The sequence below is a fragment of the Clupea harengus genome, chromosome 25 (assembly GCF_900700415.2).
Source record: "Clupea harengus chromosome 25, Ch_v2.0.2, whole genome shotgun sequence".
Taxonomy (NCBI): domain Eukaryota; kingdom Metazoa; phylum Chordata; class Actinopteri; order Clupeiformes; family Clupeidae; genus Clupea; species Clupea harengus.
The window spans coordinates 6435725-6456621 of NC_045176.1; the positions used below are offsets into that span (position 1 = coordinate 6435725).

The 20897-nt window shown below is 47.2% G+C and overlaps 1 protein-coding gene across 3 annotated transcripts; it reads left to right on the forward strand.

Moving 5' to 3' along the window:
• The first annotated feature begins 370 nt into the window (after positions 1-370).
• On the forward strand, positions 371-19960 carry dnm3b (dynamin 3b). Of its 3 annotated transcripts, XM_031563063.2 has the most exons (22): positions 372-654; positions 951-1165; positions 1460-1753; positions 2950-3023; positions 3681-3830; positions 3956-4159; positions 4754-4852; positions 5057-5217; positions 5684-5826; positions 6202-6337; positions 6475-6542; positions 6993-7131; positions 7434-7520; positions 7823-7893; positions 8187-8238; positions 8940-8957; positions 10457-10570; positions 17306-17415; positions 17921-18035; positions 18424-18591; positions 19221-19453; positions 19682-19960. In XM_031563063.2, the coding sequence occupies exons 3-22, from the start codon at positions 1593-1595 to the stop codon at positions 19860-19862; spliced, it is 2484 nt and encodes an 827-aa protein (XP_031418923.1). In that variant the 5' UTR covers positions 372-654; positions 951-1165; positions 1460-1592; the 3' UTR covers positions 19863-19960. The 3 variants fall into 3 exon arrangements, with proteins under 3 accessions (XP_042559648.1, XP_031418923.1, XP_031418924.1); XM_042703714.1 differs by having other exon boundaries at positions 371-1165; XM_031563064.2 differs by lacking the exon at positions 8940-8957 and having other exon boundaries at positions 372-1165; positions 19682-19958.
• Positions 19961-20897: the final 937 nt, after the last annotated feature.

The following is a 20897-nucleotide window of genomic DNA, read 5'->3' on the forward strand; positions in this document are numbered from 1 at the left end:
GTATATATATATATATATGTGTGTGTGTGAGGGTGTGTGTGTGTGTGTGTGTGTGTGTGTGTGTGTGTGTGTATGTACTGTGCATGTATATATATATATATATATATATATATATATATACATGCACAGTACATACACACACACACACACACACACACACACACACACACACCCTCACACACACACATATATATATATATACATGCACAGTACATACACACACACACACACACACACCCTCACACACACACACACACCCTCACACACACACATATATATATATATGTATACAGAACATACTCTGACTGACCACTGATTGTGTGTCCTGAAGTAAATATTATTATTGAATCATTTTGCGATGCTTATAAGGTTTTTTTTTTTTTTTTGAGGTGATAGGGTGTTTCATTTTTTTCATTTGGAGGTGAAAACTCTAAACCCTTTCATAGGACTAAAAATGGTATCAACACCAAGACATGTGAGCACTGCCCAATCTCAGTGTTAACACTGCCACCTAGTGACTTCTAAATGACAAGATGGTGTGAAGTACCTGTAGACATTGTGGTCAGACGAAATCTGTCGTCGTCAGTGTTGGGACCGAGAGTCTACTTGATGTCGAATGACAAGACAGGGAATACGTAGCCCGAGGCTAAACAGGTAAAGTCAACATAACCTACTAACACTTAAAGGAATTTCTTGCCGCTCTGTGGTGTACGGTAAAACGTACAGCATCATGATTCACGATGGAGACTGCACGATGTAAACAGGAGGAGGCGGGTTTGTTATGTTGTGTGCTCTGCCTATAGGGTGCCTCTTCGTCCGCCTCATCATGACAGCTCTCCTGACATTGGTTACATAATGCGTCAGTCCTGTCACGCTGTGTAGCGTTACATTGTAATTAGTGCGGCTGCGTTATAGGAAGATTATTCTGTCATTGGTGTAAATGGCTCTAGGTTGAAGTCCTGATGTAGCCACCCGAATCGAAGAAAATACGATTCTAGCAACAGGCCATTCATTCAAGCTAGAGGAACACCGAATATACAGGTGATGGTACGAAATATCCCCTGAAAAAAGCAGATCGGATAAGCCACTTGGTAAACCTGCCTGTTGTTTCGTCGCCCAACACTGCAGAGGAGAATCACAACGGGTCAAGAGGACAGAGGCAACGGTAAGGCTATTTTCTTTTAGGCCTGGCATCTTCAATTTATGACGAAGGTGACACAGCTTTCTCGAGACGTGTGACATGGCCGCATCATACCAAATCTGAATAAATTCATGTGTAGAACAATTTGTTCGTTCCTCTCACATATTAAGCTAAGCCATATTGCTTAGTGTGTATTATGTGTTGCCATGTCCAAGCGCATTATAAGCTATGTAACACCAAAGCTCCCCGATGTCCTTGAAAATATTGTAATGTCGCGGTGGCGAGCAACTGCGCAATATTCTCTGCATCTGTCCTCAGCTGAATCAACCCTTGGCTTGGGGCAATGTGCGCCTAGATGACTACACGCCAACAACCTCGATAGCCTGGACCAAGACAACACCGCATCCTTTCTTTCTGCCCACGCACCTCGCGTTATCATACGACCAGCACGATGGGTAACCAAGGGATGGAGGACATGATCCCGCTGGTCAACAAACTCCAAGATGCATTCAGCACCATCGGCCAGGCTTGCAATCTTGACCTTCCACAAATTGCCGTGGTCGGAGGCCAGAGCGCCGGAAAGAGCTCCGTACTGGAAAACTTCGTGGGAAAGTAAGGGCCAATTAAGCATTCTGATTACGCATGATTTCCAGTGTATGACAGCGAGGTGACTGGTGTAGGTTGGTAATCCGAAGGCTAGCAGAGCCACTTGCGTGAGGATCTGCCCTCGGGCCCTTTCAATTAATCCAATAGAAACGGTCTTCTCTGAACTGTCTCCTTGCTAAGTCGCGGCAAGCACACTGTTCTGTTCAGAGTTCCTTACAACAGCTTATTTTTAACCCGCTCCTTCACTACATGGATATACCAAGGGAGTCAGTATGTGGGTTACACCACCCTCGTCGTGCTATCGACTCAATCAACTTCATTAGCAGGGCCTCTGTGCGCTGTCAGGAGAGTTTCTGATGGCGTTACGGACAAACGAAGCTCTGCTGCACGAAATGCATGATAGGCTACCTATGCTTAGACATAATTCTTGAACGACCAAATGAAATAAACCTAAACGTCCAGTGGCACCGTGTTCTCTCAACAATGTTCTGCTTTGACCTTACTATGAAGCTTAATGAATCAGTTGACTGTTAAATTGCATTGCAGAGTGGCATTTTAATGCCCCTTCCATTAGCTTGTCACAGATACAATGTGTTTATAATTAGATGTTTACGTTAAACGTAAATTGCTCGTCGTGGGCTTAATATGGTTATCAGGCTTGCGACCCGGCTTAGAGACGTTTTAGCAGGCCTGGGTCGCCCTAAGCTCTAGTTAGTCACTGTTTCCCTTGGTAGCGCTATGGCATTTCTCATTCTGCTTACCTGTGTAGGATTCTGTTTGCAGACGATGGGAGGCAATGTGATCAATACAATTTGCTGATCGAATGAGATACTCATGGACACCTTTGCGCTCATAAGCACTATTGTCTGCTAGTTAGGGAGTATGCATAAATAAACAAGTGTCAATGGCACCCTGTCAATCACCCTTTTACATGAAAGAAAAACGAATTTGTAAACTAAGGAGGAAGAATGTTGATAATGTTGGATAATTCTGTCCTGAGCCTCATTTTCTGATTAGATGAATAACTTAGATTAATTATGCCCAGACTTCATGAGCCTGTAAAGTAAAGTATTGGCTGAAGACCGAATATGAACAGCTGCCTGTGAATTACATAATTTAGCACTCACATCTAGCGTGTGACTGTGAAATATACTGTAGCCTAAAGTTCTTCTCTAACTTATTGTTTTCATCAATTACCCCAGGGACTTCCTGCCCCGTGGCTCCGGGATTGTCACTCGCCGACCCCTAGTCCTGCAGCTCATCAGTAACCCTACAGGTACACACACACACACACACACACACACACACACACACACACACACACACACACACACTGGGCCACTCGCCGACCCCTAGTCCTGCAGCTCATCAGTAACCCTACAGGTACACACACACACACACACACACACACATACACACACACACACTGGGCCACCCGCCGACCCCTAGTCCTGCAGCTCATCAGTAACCCTACAGGTACACATACACTGGGCCAAGGGCAGTTTTATCATAGTGTATTAAATAGTAATTGAATGGTGGTCCCAGCCCAACACGTTGCAAAGTATATGGAAAAAATATATATTTGGACATCCTGGTTCAAATTTACTGCCACAGTTTTACCTATAATATTACCTGTAATAGCCATGCACACAAACTCTCTGTTTATTACTCTCTCTCTCTCTCTCTCTCTCTCTCTCAGACACACACACAAACACACACACACACACACACACACACACACACACACACACACACACACACACACACACACACACACACACACACACACACACACACACACACACACACACATACATACACACACACACACACACACACACACACACACACACACACACACACACACTGAAAAACTGAAAAATTACCTGTATCATATTACTGAACGCATCCTCTGATTTCTCTGTTTGTGCAGAGTTTGCTGAATTTCTCCACTGCAAAGGAAAAAAGTTCACCGATTTTGATGAGGTGCGTCAGGAAATCGAGGCTGAGACCGATCGTGTCACTGGAGCCAACCGGGGCATCTCACCCGTCCCCATCAACCTGCGGGTGTACTCCCCTCATGGTATGGCCCTCTCCTTTCTCAGCTTTACTACTCATAGGCATGCAATGCAAGGCAAGGTCGTATCATGCTAACTTGACTAACACTGCTAACGCTAATGTCTCTCTCTCTGTCTCTCTCTTCCCCAGTGCTTAACCTGACTCTGATCGACTTGCCCGGCATCACCAAGGTGCCGGTGGGGGACCAGCCCGCGGACATCGAGTCACAGATCAGGGACATGATCATGCAGTTCATCTGCAGGGACAGCTGCCTCATCCTGGCTGTCACCCCTGCCAACAGCGACCTTGCCAACTCAGACGCCCTCAAGCTGGCCAAAGACGTGGACCCACAGGGTGAGGTGCCTACTTCCTCCACCGGGGGAAAAAGAATACATACTTAGCCAAAGGCCTATACTACAGTTCTAGATATATTGCTCATTATTATTATGAATACATACTTAGCCAAAGGCCTATACTACAAATGTTTCAGAGGCCTGTATCATGGGGGTAGGGGTTGAAGGAATACAATGACCTTTTGCTATGACCTGAGAGGAGAGGTGCTGAAGACACCTATGGCCTCACACCTCTCTAGCACACCCTTACATTCCATTCTAACCTAAGTCTAATTAAGAGGCAAAAAATACTAATTAATGTGAGATTGACTGGATTATTGTCAATCATTAATAATTGTGGTCTTTAATCCTGATTTGCAACTCCTTCAGATAATACAGCCTATTGTAACCATATTGTGGTGGATGTCTGGTAAATCTTTTCTTTGTCATTGAGGAATGGTGCTGTGTCTGTAAACTGTTAAAAGTTTTGAGAAGCCAGATTGAGAAATACTCATTTTGCATTTTGTGCGTAGCCAAATGTTGTGATTGGCGGCTATGTTGGACCGGCAGCACGCTGCGAATCATCACTCATTTTCGCTGAATCTCGTGTCTGCAGGTCTACGCACGGTTGGCGTGATCACCAAGCTGGATTTGATGGACGAGGGCACAGACGCCAGGGAAGTGCTGGAGAACAAGCTGCTGCCTCTGAGGAGAGGTGAGGCCTGCTCTCTCTCTCTCTCTCTCTCTCTCTCTCTCTCTCTCTCGTCCTCTGTCTCCTGAAGCTCCCTTTTAGTTTTCTTCCCTCGTTTAATCTGCAGCTGTGTTTGTTTTTTCATTGAGATTGTTCTTGTGTTTTTAATTGGGATGTTCCCGTGTCTCTGTCTGTGCTGTCCCCGTGCCCCTCTCACCTCCCTCCCAGGCTACATTGGAGTGGTCAACCGCAGTCAGAAGGACATTGACGGCAAGAAGGACATCAAAGCTGCCCTGGATGCTGAGAGGAAGTTCTTCCTGACCCACTCCTCATACAGACACATGGCCAACAGCATGGGCACCGCGTACCTGCAGAAAGCTCTCAATCAGGTAAAGCGAAAAAAGGAAGACCTCATTGAGCGCTGTTGGGTTAAGCCTTGACGGCCCATTCACACGGTTGCGTCGGAATGCGTTGATCCGTTAAGGGCGACGGATCCCCATTCACTTTGAATGGGGTGTCGTCATCCTTTGCCGAACTGAATTGTGGCTCCGTTCAGTTCGGCAAAGGATGACGTCACCCCATTCAAAGTGAATGGGGATCCGTCGCCCTTAACGGATCAACGCATTCGGACGGAACCGTGTGAATGGGGTCTCAGTGTGAATCAAATTAAGCCGTATAAATGAAAAAGTGAACAGCTACTGAATTGTACAAGTTCTCATGCAGCTAACAGTCCTGCTATGATTACTCTGCCATTATTCATGACCCATTATACAGTGGTAGTTTAGCTGGTGATGCCAACAAGAGCTGTCTAAACTATAAACCCACCACACTTTCCTCCTTTTTTTTTTAAATTAGCAACTCACCAATCACATCCGAGACACGCTCCCAGCGTTCCGCAGTAAGCTGCAGACCCAGCTGCTGTCTCTGGATAAGGAGGCGGAAGAGTACCGCCACTTCCGCCCCGACGACCCCTCACGGAAGACCAAGGCCCTGCTGCAGTGAGTAATAATAATAATAATAATAATAATAATAATAATAATAAACTTTAACCCTAACCCTAACCCTAACCCGACGACCCCTCACGCAAGACCACGGCCCTGCTGCAGTGAGTAGCCCCCGCGCTCAGCCACGCTCTGCTTTACCAGATTGGTTGAATCGTTTGCTTGTGATTTTTTGTTTTGCATGTACTGTATGTCTGGGTTTTGTAACTACTAGACACAGATCATACCAATGCTGTTGTGATTTGGTGTTAAAGTCTCTTTGCCAGCTTGGTTGTGCTCTCCCTGCTAACCTCCTAATGATCTTGAATGACAACCACGACTCAATTTTCCACCAATAGCCACAAAATGGGACCATCTTGTGTGGCTTTGCAGGATGGTGCAGCAGTTCTCTGTGGACTTTGACAAACGCATCGAGGGCTCGGGGGACCAGGTGGACACTGTGGAGTTGTCTGGCGGAGCCAAGATCAATCGCATATTCCATGAGCGCTTCCCCTTTGAGCTGGTCAAGGTGGGCAGTGTCTGCCTGGGACGGAGTACAACTGTCTTTGCCCAGCCATTATTTTGTCTAGTTCCATTGCTGTCTTTTTTTGTCATTTTGTTCCATTTGCCAATAGCTGACATTTGATGTCTGTTTCTGGTCTTCAGATGGAAAGTGATGACAAAGACATGCGTCGTGAGATCAGCTACGCCATCAAGAACATTCACGGAATCAGGTGTGTGTGTTATTGGAATCAGGTGTGTGTGTGTGTGTGTGTGTGTGTGTGTGTGTGTGTGTGTGTGTGTGTGTGTGTGTGTGTGTGTGTGTGTGTGTGTGTGTGTGTGTGTGTGTGTGTGTGCGTGCGTGCGTGCGTGCGTGTGTGTGATTGGCATTGAAGGAGAGTATTGGCTAATGAATCAGGTCTGTGTGTTATTGGCATTGAAGGAGAGTATTGGCTGATGAATCAGGTGTGTGTGTTATTGGCATTGAAGGAGAGTATTGGCTGATGCAAAGATTTTGATGCAAAGTCTACTCTTTCCTAGTTCTATTTACAATCGTTGATTGTAGAATTTTGCCGTTCTCATGTTCTCCACTCCAATCTTTCTCTCTCTCTCTCTCTCTCTCTCTCTCTCTCTCTCTCTCTCTCTCTGTCTCCCTCCCTCTGACTGTTAATCTCCCATTCTAGGACAGGATTGTTTACTCCAGACATGGCCTTTGAGGCCATTGTGAAGAAGCAGATCGTGAAACTGAAGGAGCCGTGCATTAAGTGCATTGACCTGGTCATCCAGGAGCTCATCAACACTGTTCGCCAGTGCAGCAATAGGGTATCTATGTCTACTTCCTGTCTACTACTGCTCTGGTGTGAGGGGGTATCTATGTCTACTTCCTGTCTACTACTGCTCTGGTATGAGGGGGTATCTATGTCTACTTCCTGTCTGCTATTGCTCTGGTGTGAGGGATCATCTGATAAAATAATGTTATGTTAATGTAAAAATAAAGGTTCTATACATTCAGTATTTATGTAATATCTGTCGTGAGGTTTAGAATTGATTCTTGAGGCATGCTGCAGTTCATGTAAATAACATTTCGAGTGGGGTCACATCTGTGTGCTTCCTCTTCCTCTCAGTTGGACACTTTCCCAAGGCTTAGGGAGGAGACGGAGAGGATTGTCACTACGCATATCCGTGACAGAGAGAGCCAAGCCAAGGAGCAGGTAGGACACAGCACATGCGCACACACACACACACACACACACACACACACACACACACACACACACCTACACACACACCTACGCACACACACACACACACACACACACACACACACACACACACACACACACACACACAGCACATGCACTGACATACAAACACACACACACACACACACACACACACCCACACACAAACTCCACAATCAGTCTTTTGCGAGGTACAAAATAGTGAGACGATCTGGCAATACATTTCATACTTTCAGTGAAGAGAATAATCTCTCTACCCGACTTCCTTTCAGGTTTTGTTGCTTATTGATATTCAGCTTGCTTACATCAATACAAATCATGAGGACTTCATCGGGTTTGCCAAGTAGGTGTCATTTCAGCGTTTCCTGTAAAATGTCTAAAATGCTGGACTTTAATTACATGTATGTACATCTTTGATAATGTTACGAACATGGATATTGTAGTGCAGTTTTGTGAGACATTATAGCAGTGGAACGAGAAATTGACACAAATTGGAACCGCAGTGTGTTACAAATTGGCATTGATTTTGCGTTAACAGAAGCACTCACAAGGGCTTAAAAAGCCTGACTGTCTCTGGGTGACCAGTCAGAGAATAACACTGTTCTTCTTCTCGTTTGCTCCCCCTCCTTCTCTCAGTGCCCAACAGCGGAGTAGCCAGGCTAGCAACAAGAACACAGCAGGAAACCAGGTAAACGATGGATTTCTGTTTGTGTTTGGTCTGTGGATGCTAGTTTAGCGGGAAGCACACGTGTTCCTGTATTGGTTGAACGCATACAAGGTTTAGAATAGAGAGACTCTTAAAAGTTGGCTGAATCGACAGAACTGGGGATGGTTAGATGAGCAAGGATCAGTTTAGGATTTGCTTTCATACGGATTAAGAGGGAGATTGGGAGTTCAAAATCTGCTCCCTGCGCCAACTCCACCCTGCATTTCACATGGGACCTCCCTTATTCACAATGTCTGAAATACATACTCGCCAGCAGTTATGATTGCTGTCATCATGTATTGTATATGCTGTTATTGTGGCATATAATTAATACCACATGTAGCCATCTGTTATTATTTGACTGTGTTCACCATGAAGAACTTTATTTCTTTGAGGCATGTTTTAAACCATTTTGAATTTCCATCTTCTCCTTTGGTTTTTTCCTTTGGCTTTAACTCACCTTCTCCAGTTTGATTTGCAGTCTGTTCTCATTGAGATGGTGGAGTTTTTTTTTTATATTTAGATTTTTATCATATGTGTTTTTGGCGTTGGCTCTGCCCAGCGTGTGTTCAGACATCTTTTTAAACATCCCTCTGTGTGTCACCACGCTGCCCGCCCGCCCGCCCGTCTGCCCGCATGCATGCCATCCACAACCTCTCTGAACAGCTTTTCCTCTCCACCAGGCCAGCGCGGGCAACCAGGTAAGGACATGGAGAATGTGTGAATACGACCTCTAGTGGTGAGCTTAGGATGCTGCGTAGTTATCCGTGTGATTGGGGGACCCATCTCCTAACAGCATCATCGTGCCGTGTGCCCCTGTGTGTATTTGATTCATGAATCAATAGAGGTGCTTGTAGGACTTTGGTCCCTTGTCCACTGGGGTTATGGGCATGTTCAGGCACATCGTTGAAAGTGTCTTTGCTAAAACAGTGCAAAACAGTTTTTGGTTTTGTGCATAGTGCAGTGTGCATCACCATTAAGATGATTACTATTTGACAATCCGATTGTTTGGGATTAGGCTTAGATGTAGTGGATATGCCACGAGGTCTGCACTTCTGAAAGGTCATGCTAACACTGAAACATTCTATCACGTTCATTCTCTATGTTAACTTCTACGCAGCATCCTACTCTCCAGTAGAGCTCCTCTCGCCCTTTGCACACCCAGATGTGCAGCTGTTGGGTCATGCACCAGTTGACCCGCTGGTGCTCCCGCCAGCACTAATGCCCACTGCGCTGTCTGTGAATGTGTGCCAGCTGATACCGCCAGCTGTTTTAATGCCCTCGTTCTCCACCCCACCCCTCCCCTCCTCTCCCCTCCTCTCCCCCTCCTCTCCCCTCCCTCTATTCTCCTGATTTTAGGCCACTTCTCCGCCTGCCTCTGGCATCATTGTAAGAGTCTGAATGAATGACTGCCTCCTATTAGAGACACTAAAGAGGTTCCTCCCAATTAGAAAACACACAATGTCTTCTTTTTTGAAATGCAAATGGTTTTCACTTCAAACATGCACCTCACAGGGAACCTTTAGTGCACCCTACCACCAGGGCTTTGAACATGCACCTCACAGAGAACCTTTAGTGCACCCTCCCACCAGGGCTTTAAACATGCACCTCACAGGGAACCACCAGGGCTCTAAACATGCACCTCACAGAGAACCTTTAGTGCACCACCAGGGCTTTAAACATGCACCTCACAGGGAACCTCTTCTGCATCCTCCCACCAGGGCTTTAAACATGCAGCTCACAGGGAACCTCTTCTGCATCCTCCCACCAGGGCTTTAAACATGCAGCTCACAGGGAACCTCTTCTGCATCCTCCCACCAGGGCTTTGAGTGGGTGCTGATGCGCCACTGAACACGTTTCTAACCGTCGTGACTCTCAACACACACCGATGCCACTCATCCCTGCAGTGTTAATGTTTTGGTTTTGATTGGTGAACCTCACCTTTGCACAAAGCCTTAAGTATCACAAGCTTTATATGTGAAGAATGAATACAAAACACACCGTTTTCTTTTTTTAGTTTGGTTTATTTTACACGGACTAACCTGCATTGTGTGGAATTGCAAGCTTTGAACCAAGAGTGTGTGTGTGATGCCTGCGATGATGTGCACCCATGTGTTTTATTCAAGAGAGGCTCAGGCCCCAGACACTGACACACTCGACCCTTGAACTCTGACCTCTCATCATTACCCCCCCTCCACAGGTCATTCGGAAGGGCTGGCTGACTATCAACAACATCAGCATCATCAAGGGCGGTGCCAAGGAGTACTGGTTCGTGCTGACAGCGGAGTGCCTCGCCTGGTTCAAGGATGACGAGGTGAGAGGCTGTGGGCCCACGGGCAGTCAGAGGGACTCAGTGTGGCTGGGCTGGAATAGATCTTGTAGATTGATCTGGGCATCTGTTTCCTGTGTATGTGTATGTGTATGTGCGAATGAGGGTATTTGACAGAAAGAGAGAGAGAGAGACAGACAGAGAAACTATGATTGAGTGTGTGTGTGTGTGTGTGTGTGTGTGTGCCGGTATCTACATGTACAATAGCAAGACAGTGGTCAGGAGGAGAACACTTACTCAGCGTGTGTGTGTGTGTGTGTGTGTGTGTGTGTGTGTGTGTGTGTGTGTGTGTGTGTGTGTGTGTGTGTGTGTGTGTGTGTGTGTGTGTGTGTGTGTGTGTGTGTGTGTGTGTGTGTGTGTGTGTGTGACTGGCTCTCCTCTTCGGTGGGCATCTGTGGTCTTGGTGTGTGCCTGGTGGGCTGCTGTCTATCTGCCTGTCTGTGCCTGCTGTACAGGCTCCAGGATATTCTGCACAGCAAGTGTAGACAGGCAGACACACAACACCTCCTCTGGTCCGCCAGCCTCGGGGCTCATCACCTCCTCTAGTCCTGATCAGAGGGGAACTCTTCTCATGGCCACAAGGGCAGTCCTGATCAGAGGGGAACTCTTCTCATGGCCACAAGGGCAGTCCTGATCAGAGGGGAACTATCATGGCCACAAGGGCAGTCCTGATCAGAGGGGAACTCTTCTCATGGCCACAAGGGCAGTCCTGATCAGAGGGGAACTATCATGGCCACAAGGGCAGTCCTGATCAGAGGGGAACTCTTCTCATGGCCACAAGGGCAGTCCTGATCAGAGGGGAACTCTCATGGCCACAAGGGCAGTCCTGATCAGAGGGGAACTCTTCTCATGGCCACAAGGGCAGTCCTGATCAGAGGGGAACTCTCATGGCCACAAGGGCAGTCCTGATCAGAGGGGAACTATCATGGCCACAAGGGCAGTCCTGATCAGAGGGGAACTCTCATGGCCACAAGGGCAGTCCTGATCAAAGGGGAACTCTCAAAAGGCCTGGATGGGATCCACAGCTCTGTAAACCCATTATTAGCTCAGCATACACAGTGGATGGAAGTGTGATGCAGTTGTGACGCGACGGAATTGACCACTATATAGTGCGTGTCTTCTCTTTCATTAAGGGATTAATCTTGTACATGTGCGCCCTCACACACGCACAAACACACACACACACACACACACACACACACACACACACACACACACACACACACACATGTAACATGGTAACGTTAGAGGGCAGGTTTTGCTATGTGTGATCGAAGAGGAGCAGCTGAGGTTAGGTGTGTTTGGTTGAGATGATGGCATCTAGTGCAGCACAACTGGCACAGGCTGTACGGCTCCCCATCTCTCCACTCTCCACACTGCCTTTTGCTTTAATTAAGTCCTACACATGTTTTTGTGTCTCTCCTTCTCCCTCTCTCTCTCTCCCTTTGACTCTTTCTCCCTCTCTCTCTCTCCCTCTCCCTCTGACTCTTTCTCCCTCTCTCTCTCTCCCTCTCCTCTCCCTCTCCCTCTCTCTCTCTCTCTCTCTCCCACCCCCTCTCTCTCTCTGACTTCATCTCTGTCTCTCTGCCAGCCATCCACCCACCACTCCCTCCATTTCTCCTTGGAGTTCAGGCATTTGGTCGGGGCCTGTGACCCAGCTGGAGCTGCCCCAAGTTAAATCAACACTCACACACACACGCAAACACACACACACACACACACACACACACACACACACAGCCGCGCGCACAAACATACGCATGGCTTGCACGCAAGTGAACATGCACAGAAGGGACGACATCAAAAAGAGGTTCAGTCTAGACAAAACAGTGATATCAAGGGCTGTTTTGTTTCAAAATATCAAGCAATTATGCCGTTATTACGCAATGACTAGAAGTAGGATGTAGAGTATGCTCTATGTTTCCATGCTCTCTCTCTTCTCATCTGACTCCCCTTAGCCTTTTTGGTACACTTTCTCCTTCATTCCTCCACAAAGATTAACACACATCCACCCACACCTGTACACACTACACACACACACACACACACACACACACACACACACACACACACACACACACACACACACACACACACACTCAAACACACACTAAATCCTTATCCTCGTAATATATACTTATATTCACTGATGCAAACACACAAACACACAAACACACACACACACACACACACACTCACACTCAAACACACACTGAATCCTTATCCTCATAATATTTACTTATATTCACTGATGCAAACACACACACACACACACACACACACACACACACACAGACTAAAAGCCATACCCATGCAAACATATACACAGGCATGCTTGCAGGCACGCACAAAAAATACTCAATTATAGACTAACTGAAGTTTTTTGGCGGTCAGGTCTGGCCAGCACACATTCTTGGCCGGAAAATTGTGAGTTTTCTGACAAAACACGAGCAGCCAATGAGATGTGGAGAAGAGAATTCTATACAGCTCAGCCACCCCCACTTTCCCAAAGAGGCACAAAGCAGCGACATCCTTCTCTCTATCTCTCTCTCTCTCTCTCTCTCTCTCTCCCTCTGTCTTTCCCTCTCTCTCTCTCTTTGTTTGCCTCTTTCCTCTAACTCTCTCTCTCTCTCCCTCTCTCTCTCTGTCTTTCCTTTCTCTCTCTCGCTCTCTCTTTCTGCCTCTTTCCTATATCTCTCTCTCCCCCTCTCTCTCTCTCTCTGCCTCTGCCTCTTTACTCCTCTCTCTCTCTCTCTCTCTCTCTCTCTCTCTCTCTCTCTCTCGCTCTCTCTCGCTCTCTCTCTCTCTCTCCAGCCCAGCCTCTGTCCTCTGATTAACCACCACAGATCACATCAGATCAGATCACACCATTACGACCTCTCACCCTTACTATCTGAAATGCATCGCCTTGTGACTATACAGATGTTGAATTAATCAGTTACAGTTCTACCAATCTGTTAATTATTCCAGTGGTTCTGTTGGGTTTGACGTGGACACCCCCCCCCCCCCCCCCCCTGCACATGACGTGGGCATGCTGTTGTTGCGTGGGCATGCTGTTGTTTGGTCTAATAGAAGTGCAGTCACCGTTACCACCACAACGCACGAGACTTAACGGACTTAGCTGCTTACCTCCCCATAAATAACCCCAGGACCCCAAATAGCTCACTCACTCTCAGCCATGTGGCTCAGGCGCTTGCTGACCCAGTAATCTCCCCACCCCTACACCCATAAATCTGCATTATTACCAGCGGTGGAGACTTATATTGCTGTAACTGTCTTTTTTCTTCAGCAAAAAAAGAATGATTCATTTTAAACAAACATTAGTGCTTCATGTGTCATAAGGAATATCCGCTGAGATCAAAGAATCTTCATACCTCTACGGTGATGACTGATTAGGTTGATTCTGATCAATATTTTTTTTATCATTTTATGTACAAAAGCAACATTTTACAGATAATCAATCTACTGGAATAAGATAGAGTAAGATTACACTATGAAATGTAATTTTATTACTATGAAATTGTTCACTGTTACGCAGCCTTGCTTGCTAACTCTGCTAAACCTCACACAAGGAGCATTGGGCATTTGTCCAAATAATCTTACTGAAGAAAGAATTTGATATTGATGCAAAAAGTCGGAGGCACATACGCCGATAAATATGCAGACTGTCTGACAAATGAAATACAGGAAATGATTACCTGTGCCACTATGAATTAATTTAAAATGTATTTGGGGTATGTTGGGAACTTATAATATTCATGTATTTCAGTTATTGTGCAAATTATTAGAAGTTTTATTTTTAGAAGCAAATATTTCTTAAATTCCTCAGGACCCTCATATTAATTTGGTAATCGTCTCCAGTTTGGGGTTTTTGTGTGTGAATCTGTTGTGTGTGTGTGTTTCATTGACTCTATGTAACTATACCAACTTAAATGAGGTTAAAGCTAAAAAGTCTCTGCCTAGACCCAAATATAACTGCACAAAATCTGCAGGCATTCCTCTCCACCCTTTCAACATACAACATTTCCTTTCTGACACCTGATAGCTATTGGGCACTATGGTGTGTGTGTGCATGTCTGTGTGTGTGTGTGTGTGTGTGTGTGTGTGTGTAGGTGCGTGTGTGTATGACACACACACACACATATATATAGCTATACGCTGCCTGCAGTGTTTATTTGCGGTTGCTATCCAGCCATAGTGGCCTCACTGGCCTTATCTCAGTCTCGTGGATTACCATTAGATGCTGTTTATTTCTTCTATCTCTGCCCCAACACACTTCCACCGGAGCCTCAGTCAGCTCAAACTCCCAGGGGTCTGAACGATGGATGAGAGAGAGAGCGCCATAGTTAACCAAACACAATTCTTGTTGTGTGTGTGATCTGGACGTCTCGAGGTCTCGTCAGCGAGAACGAGCGAGCGAGCGAGCGAGAGAGCGAGAGACAGAGGAGATGAGACAAAAGGCGGTGATGAAAGCAGGCCTCCCGGCCCTCGCAGCCTCCATTTCCCCCGGAGTCGGAGCGACGTTCTCCCTCGCCCAGTCTAACCAATGTGCAGACTACTGTACACCAGCATATCCATGAACAGGTAGTCTGAACACTGGGTAGACGGAACGCGATTACAAACAGGTACCGTGTGTGGAGGGTGGGGGTCTATTTCCAGAGAGAAGAAAGCACTTCGGAACTTCTCGTTCCCCCCCCCCCCCCCTCCTCTCTTGCTCGCTCGCTTTCGACTTCAGTGAGGCGAAAGTATTCCAATTTTTTTTTTCTCTCGGGAGGAAATCTGTCCCCCATCCAGGTCTCGGTCTTGTCCTTTGTGTACTCTCCCATTTGCTTGTTTGTTTGTTTTTTGCCTTTTTTTTCTTTTTCCTTTTTTTTTTAACGGACTTGCTCCCGCTGCTGTCCCCCTGTCACCGAGCAGGCCAAGTGGAATATCCAGCCTTGACGTGGCACATTCACTCCGACGACCCAGGGAATCTGGGCGTGCTTTCAAGGAAGGGATAGCACAAAAAAGAGGCAGAGAGAAGAGGGGAGAGAGAGAGAGAGAGAGAGAGAGAGAGAGTGGGTGGTGAGGGAGGGACCCTCGCAACCATATATGGGTTCTGGCCGCTAACGCCAACCATCAAACGCAGTCCTCTCTTTTCCCAACCATCCCTCCGATTTTTTTGCCTCTGTTCCACCAGTCTTTCCTGGTCGGTTCTTGCGGTGTTCTTTTCTTCTCTCTGCCCTCCTGTGTTCATCCCGCTTTACCTTCTCTTTCTCGCTCTCCCTCTTCACTTTCTAGCACTCCTTCTCTCTCTCTTCTTTCACCCCTTCTCTTTCCCTCTCCCGGTTCTCTCACTCCGCCTCCTCATCGACTCTCCTCCTTGCTCCCTTCCCTTGTGCTGCTAAGCGTTACCAGATGTTGAGACTTAACGCCAGGCTGTCATTTAATCTCTCCCTCTCTCTCTCCCTCTCTCTCTCTCTCTCCCCTCTCTCTCTCCCTCTCTCTCTCTCCTCTCTCTCTCTCCCTCTCTCTCTCTCTCTCCCTCTCTCTCTCCCTCTCTCTCCCTCTCTCTCTCTCTCTCTCTCCCTCTCTCTCTCCCTCTCTCTCCCTCTCTCTCTCTCTTTCTCCCTCTCTCTCTCTCCCCCTCTCTCTCTCTCTCTTTCTCCCCCTCTCTCTCTCTCTCTCTCTCTCTCTCTCTCTCTCTCTCTTTCTCCCACTAAAAACTCCGAACAGGAAGTGGGCCCCTCTGGAATGGAGAGGAAAGTATTTAAGAAAGAAAGAAAAAGCGAGAGAAAGAGGGATTGCGTGATGGAGAAAGAGAAGGAAAGATCTATAAGATATAGATCAATAAGATATGATCAATAAGATATTGATCAATAATTGATCCTAAAGGGGACAGCATATTGTGCAAGGGTCACATACTCCAGATCGTCATCACGTCCACTAAGTGTTCTACCCCTGTCTTCCCTACAGCAATGGTACACTGAGTCAGTGTTCCTCATCATGCACTTATACAGTGCCGACAGGGTTGCCTTTGTGTTTGTGTTGTTCACATATCTCAGTTGTGTCTTCTCTTACCTCTTAACCACTCCAAGGCCTTCAAATGTGTCTTGAGACTGGAACTCCCCCCTCGTGGCCGAGGGAGGGAGGAGGGGAAACAACTGTTTCTCAACCGCAGCGTTTGGTAATGACTTCCACATGTGGGTGCTCTCCCTCGCTCTCCTCCGTGCGGCTCCGTCCTCCCTCCCCCTCTTTTTGGTTGATGTTCTGCACCCCATTCCATGATTGCTCTCTTTCTGCATTTCTTTCCTGTCTCACTCGTTTTATTTATTCCATTCTGTCTGTCGTTCCCCCCCTCCATCCTCTCAAATTTTTCAGTAAAGTTTCTGGGGATACCATCTAGTGGTGGAAACATTTTTGCGTGAACGCCACCATTGTGGTTTAGCCATTTTGAATCTTGGATTTTGCACATGAAAAGGCTGTTGCTCGCTACTCTGCTACTGTCCTCCCCCAGTGTTCTTTATGTACATCATTGAAAAGCGGATCGGGTTTGATATTGGTGGCCAGGGTCTTGGCCCTTCTGTGGTTATAATCCCCAAATGAATGAACCCGTGCTGTCGTAAAATTCTGCTGCCCTGTCTGACCCTGTCTGTTGCCCTGTCTGACTCTGTCTGTCTGCCTGACTCTGTCTGTCTGCCTGCTTTAAACCCTGTCTGTCTGCCTGCTTTTATTGATTAGGAGAAAGAGAAGAAGTACATGCTGCCCCTGGACAACCTGAAGGTCCGCGACGTGGAGAAGAGCTTCATGTCCAGCAAGCACATATTCTCCATCTTCAACACTGAGCAGAGGTCAGTCTGCCTTCCAGGGTCAGGACACGCGCTCTTTGTCCAGGGAGACCTTTGTGCTGTGTTTTATTTGGACGGGGGCGGCTGTGAAAGGCTTCACCTAATTCTTCCTAACGTTGCCTCACGGCCTCTGCCCTTGGCCCTAAATCACACTTAAGCCTCCCAAGAGCGGCGATGAGGACGTTTTGTCGGAAACAAAAGTGCCACCATGTTTTCACTGCAGCATTGTGCTGAGCCAGATGTTTTCACTCACGGACCCTGCCCCCCCCCCCTCTAGGGTTCATTCTAATCAACAGATGGTTGGTGCAAAAAACTGGGAGAGGGTCTCCACTCTCGGTGCCGGGGAATTTCCCCCCTCTGCCGAACAGTCATGATTTTTTTAGGCTTGCAATGGAATTTATCTTGAAAACATTTGATACAGTTGAAGGTTTGACGTGAAATTTGACCGTGTCATGACATACTTTGATCGTTTGACTCTAAGTGCATGTTGTTTTTTTGTGGTCCTTAGGAACGTGTACAAGGACAATCGCACCCTGGAGCTGGCGTGCGACACCCAGGAGGAGGTGGACAGCTGGAAGTCTTCTCTTCTGCGAGCCGGGGTGTACCCCGATAAAAATGCTGTGGTGAGCATCTACCTGTCCTATATACTGTAGACCGTGTGAAGACACATGTTTATGTTTGTGTCCATGTGTGAGGACACCATGCACTGATGATTGGCTCTTTATGTTTGTGTTCTCCTAGATGGAGGGTGATGATTGGCCCTTTATGTTTGTTTCAATGTGTAAAGAGGACACCATGCACTGATGATTGGCCCTTTATGTTTGTGTTCTCCTAGATGGAGGGTGATTATTGGCTCTTTATGTTTGTGTCCATGTGTAAAGAGGACACCATGCACTTTATTGGCCCTTTATGTTTGTGTTCTCCTAGATGGAGGGTGGTGATTGGCTCTTTATGTTTGTGTTCTCCTAGATGGAGGGTGATGATTGGCTCTTTATGTTTGTGTTCTCCTAGATGGAGGGTGGTGAGAGCTCCGGTCCGGCTGAGAACTTCTCCATGGACCCACAGCTCGAGAGGAAGGTGGAGACCATCCGTAATCTGGTGGAGTCCTACATGGCCATCGTCAACAAGTGCATCCGGGACCTCATGCCCAAGAGCATCATGCATCTGATGATAACCAACGTAAGTTTGTGAGTTAACCACGTAAGGTCATCCTCACATGATGATAGATTGCAGTGGATGTGAGGATGCAAAGTCCTTTGTGTCTTCCAAATCTGTAATTGAATAAAATCGCATGCGATCTCAACCTCATAGCCCACTTCGTGCATTTGGGCATATGCACCCTGGTCAGTTTCCTTCATAGCTAGATCTCTATCGTCACCTCACAGCTTTTGTGTGACTTTGGAATAGATATGAATAGATATGACTTGGAATAGATATGGTTTTATATTTCCAAATTCAAAGTGTTTGTAAAGCATATTCCAGACTGAAGCGCTGAATGCATAGAGTATGTTCAAATCTACAGGACAGAGAGACATATAAAAATAAATGAATATAAAATATTTACAGACTACAAGAAGAGGAATGAAAGGCAGCTCAATATAACATCGTTCAGTAAATAAAAATGAATGATGTGAAAAGTAATGAGCAAAAAATGATAACATAAAAAAATGAACAGAGATTAAAACAAGAAAGAAAATGAAAAGCGTGAAAGGAAAAAGAAAGAGACAGAGAACTGAATAAAGGCACAGGAAAAAACTAAAACTTTTAGTGAAGATCTCCCCATTTTCCCTTCTTCCGTCCCACTGAAGGTGAAAGACTTCATCAACGCAGACCTGCTGGCTCAGCTGTACTCCACCGGGGACCAGAACGCGCTGATGGACGAGTCCCCTGAGCTGGCCCAGAGGAGGGAAGAGGTGCTGCGCACCCACCATGCCCTCAAAGAGGCACTGGCCATCATCGGAGACATCTCCACCACCACCATCACTACCCCAATGCCCCCTCCCGTGGACAGCTCCTGGCAGGGAGCAGGGGGATCTCGCAGGTACACTTGGGGGGGGGGACACACGTTTGCCATCGTTTCATTGTTGTGGTACAGTTGGTGTGAAGTAAATTAGCTAGTTACCTGTGTGCAAGAATACACTTTAATTAATATCTTTGGGTTTCACAGAAGTTGAGCAGTTTTTGAGAAAATGCATGTTTGTTCAGGCATATATAGTGAGAATAATAGGTTCAATCTCTCCTCTTCCGCCCCTTTCTTCTTGTGCCTCAGGTCCCCTCCAGCCAGTCCCACTGCGTCCAGGCGGATGTCGTCCGGACAGAGGCCCGCTCCTGGCCGGGGGGCCCCTCCGCCTCCCTCCCGCCCAGGCCCTCTGGGGCCCCTGAACAACAGCGCAGACTCCCCCCAGGTGCCCAGCCGCCCCAACCGGGCTCCTCCCAGCATTCCCAGGTGAGTCAGGCCACAGGTATGCCCCTCACATTGACACTCCATGCCTCATGACAAAGGCCATGAAACAGGGACTTGGAGTAGACTACTACAGATCAGTTTGTTGGAAGCACACTTAATCTCACTTAAACTTTCCCTGCCCCGCTTCTCCTCTCTATCTCATCTCCTTCTCTCTTCCTCTCTCTTCCTCTATCTGTCTGTCCCTTCTCTCTCTGTTTACCAGTTACTGTAATGCACTCTGTTCAACCTTTGTGGGGCGGTTTGCCAATATGCTTTCCATACCCTTAAAACAATTAACTTCCTTTAACCAACTGTGCTGTATTGATCTTTTGCAACTAACATTCACTAAATATGTCTCTTTCTCTCTCTTTCTTCTCTTCACAATACCATGACCTGTCATTATGTCAACTTATCCTTCCCACCCCCTTCCATGTCCATTCCCATATCTATCCTTCCATTCCCATTCCCATATCTATCCTTCCATTCCCAATCCCATATCTATCCTCCCATTCCCATTCCCAATCCCATATCTATCCTGCAGTCGGCGCCCCCCTCCCTCCCCAACCAGGCAGGCCCCATGAAAGGCCACTGCAGGCGACCGCTTCTGTGTGGATGAAGCACTCACCCCCCCCCCCCCCCCACCCCCCCCACCCTCCTAACATCTGAGTGGCACCTCGTTGGTACCACCAACCCCTCTCAATGCAGTCCTGTAAGCCCCTGCATGTCCCAAGTCCTTCTCCCTAGCGCTAACTCTCCACCCTGCGCTGCTCTGTCCAAGACCCACTACTCGTCCTGTGCCCTTCCCCCCCCCCCCCCCCCCCCCTGCCCCAGCCCCCCCGGTGATAGTGTCCCCTCTAGTGGTGCTTGTTTTTGTGTTGTATCTCTGTGCCCGTGCTGACTGTGTGGTTCTTAGATTTTTTCTCAGCAGCAACCCCTTGTCTCTCTCCCTTGACCATCACCTGTCACTGTCTCTCCCTTGACTGCACTGTCACTGTTGCTCCTCATTAGACACTCTCAGCAGAGACGCAGCATTGGGCATTTA

Excerpts from the sequence above, each read along its gene's own strand:
- dnm3b (XM_042703714.1), top strand. The coding sequence starts at position 1,593 with ATGGGTAACCAAGGGATGGAGGACATGATCCCGCTGGTCAACAAACTC. Across the intron at positions 3,831-3,955 it reads GCGGGTGTACTCCCCTCATG|TGCTTAACCTGACTCTGATC; the intron begins GTATGGCCCTCT and ends TCTCTTCCCCAG. Across the intron at positions 6,338-6,474 it reads TCCCCTTTGAGCTGGTCAAG|ATGGAAAGTGATGACAAAGA; the intron begins GTGGGCAGTGTC and ends TCTGGTCTTCAG.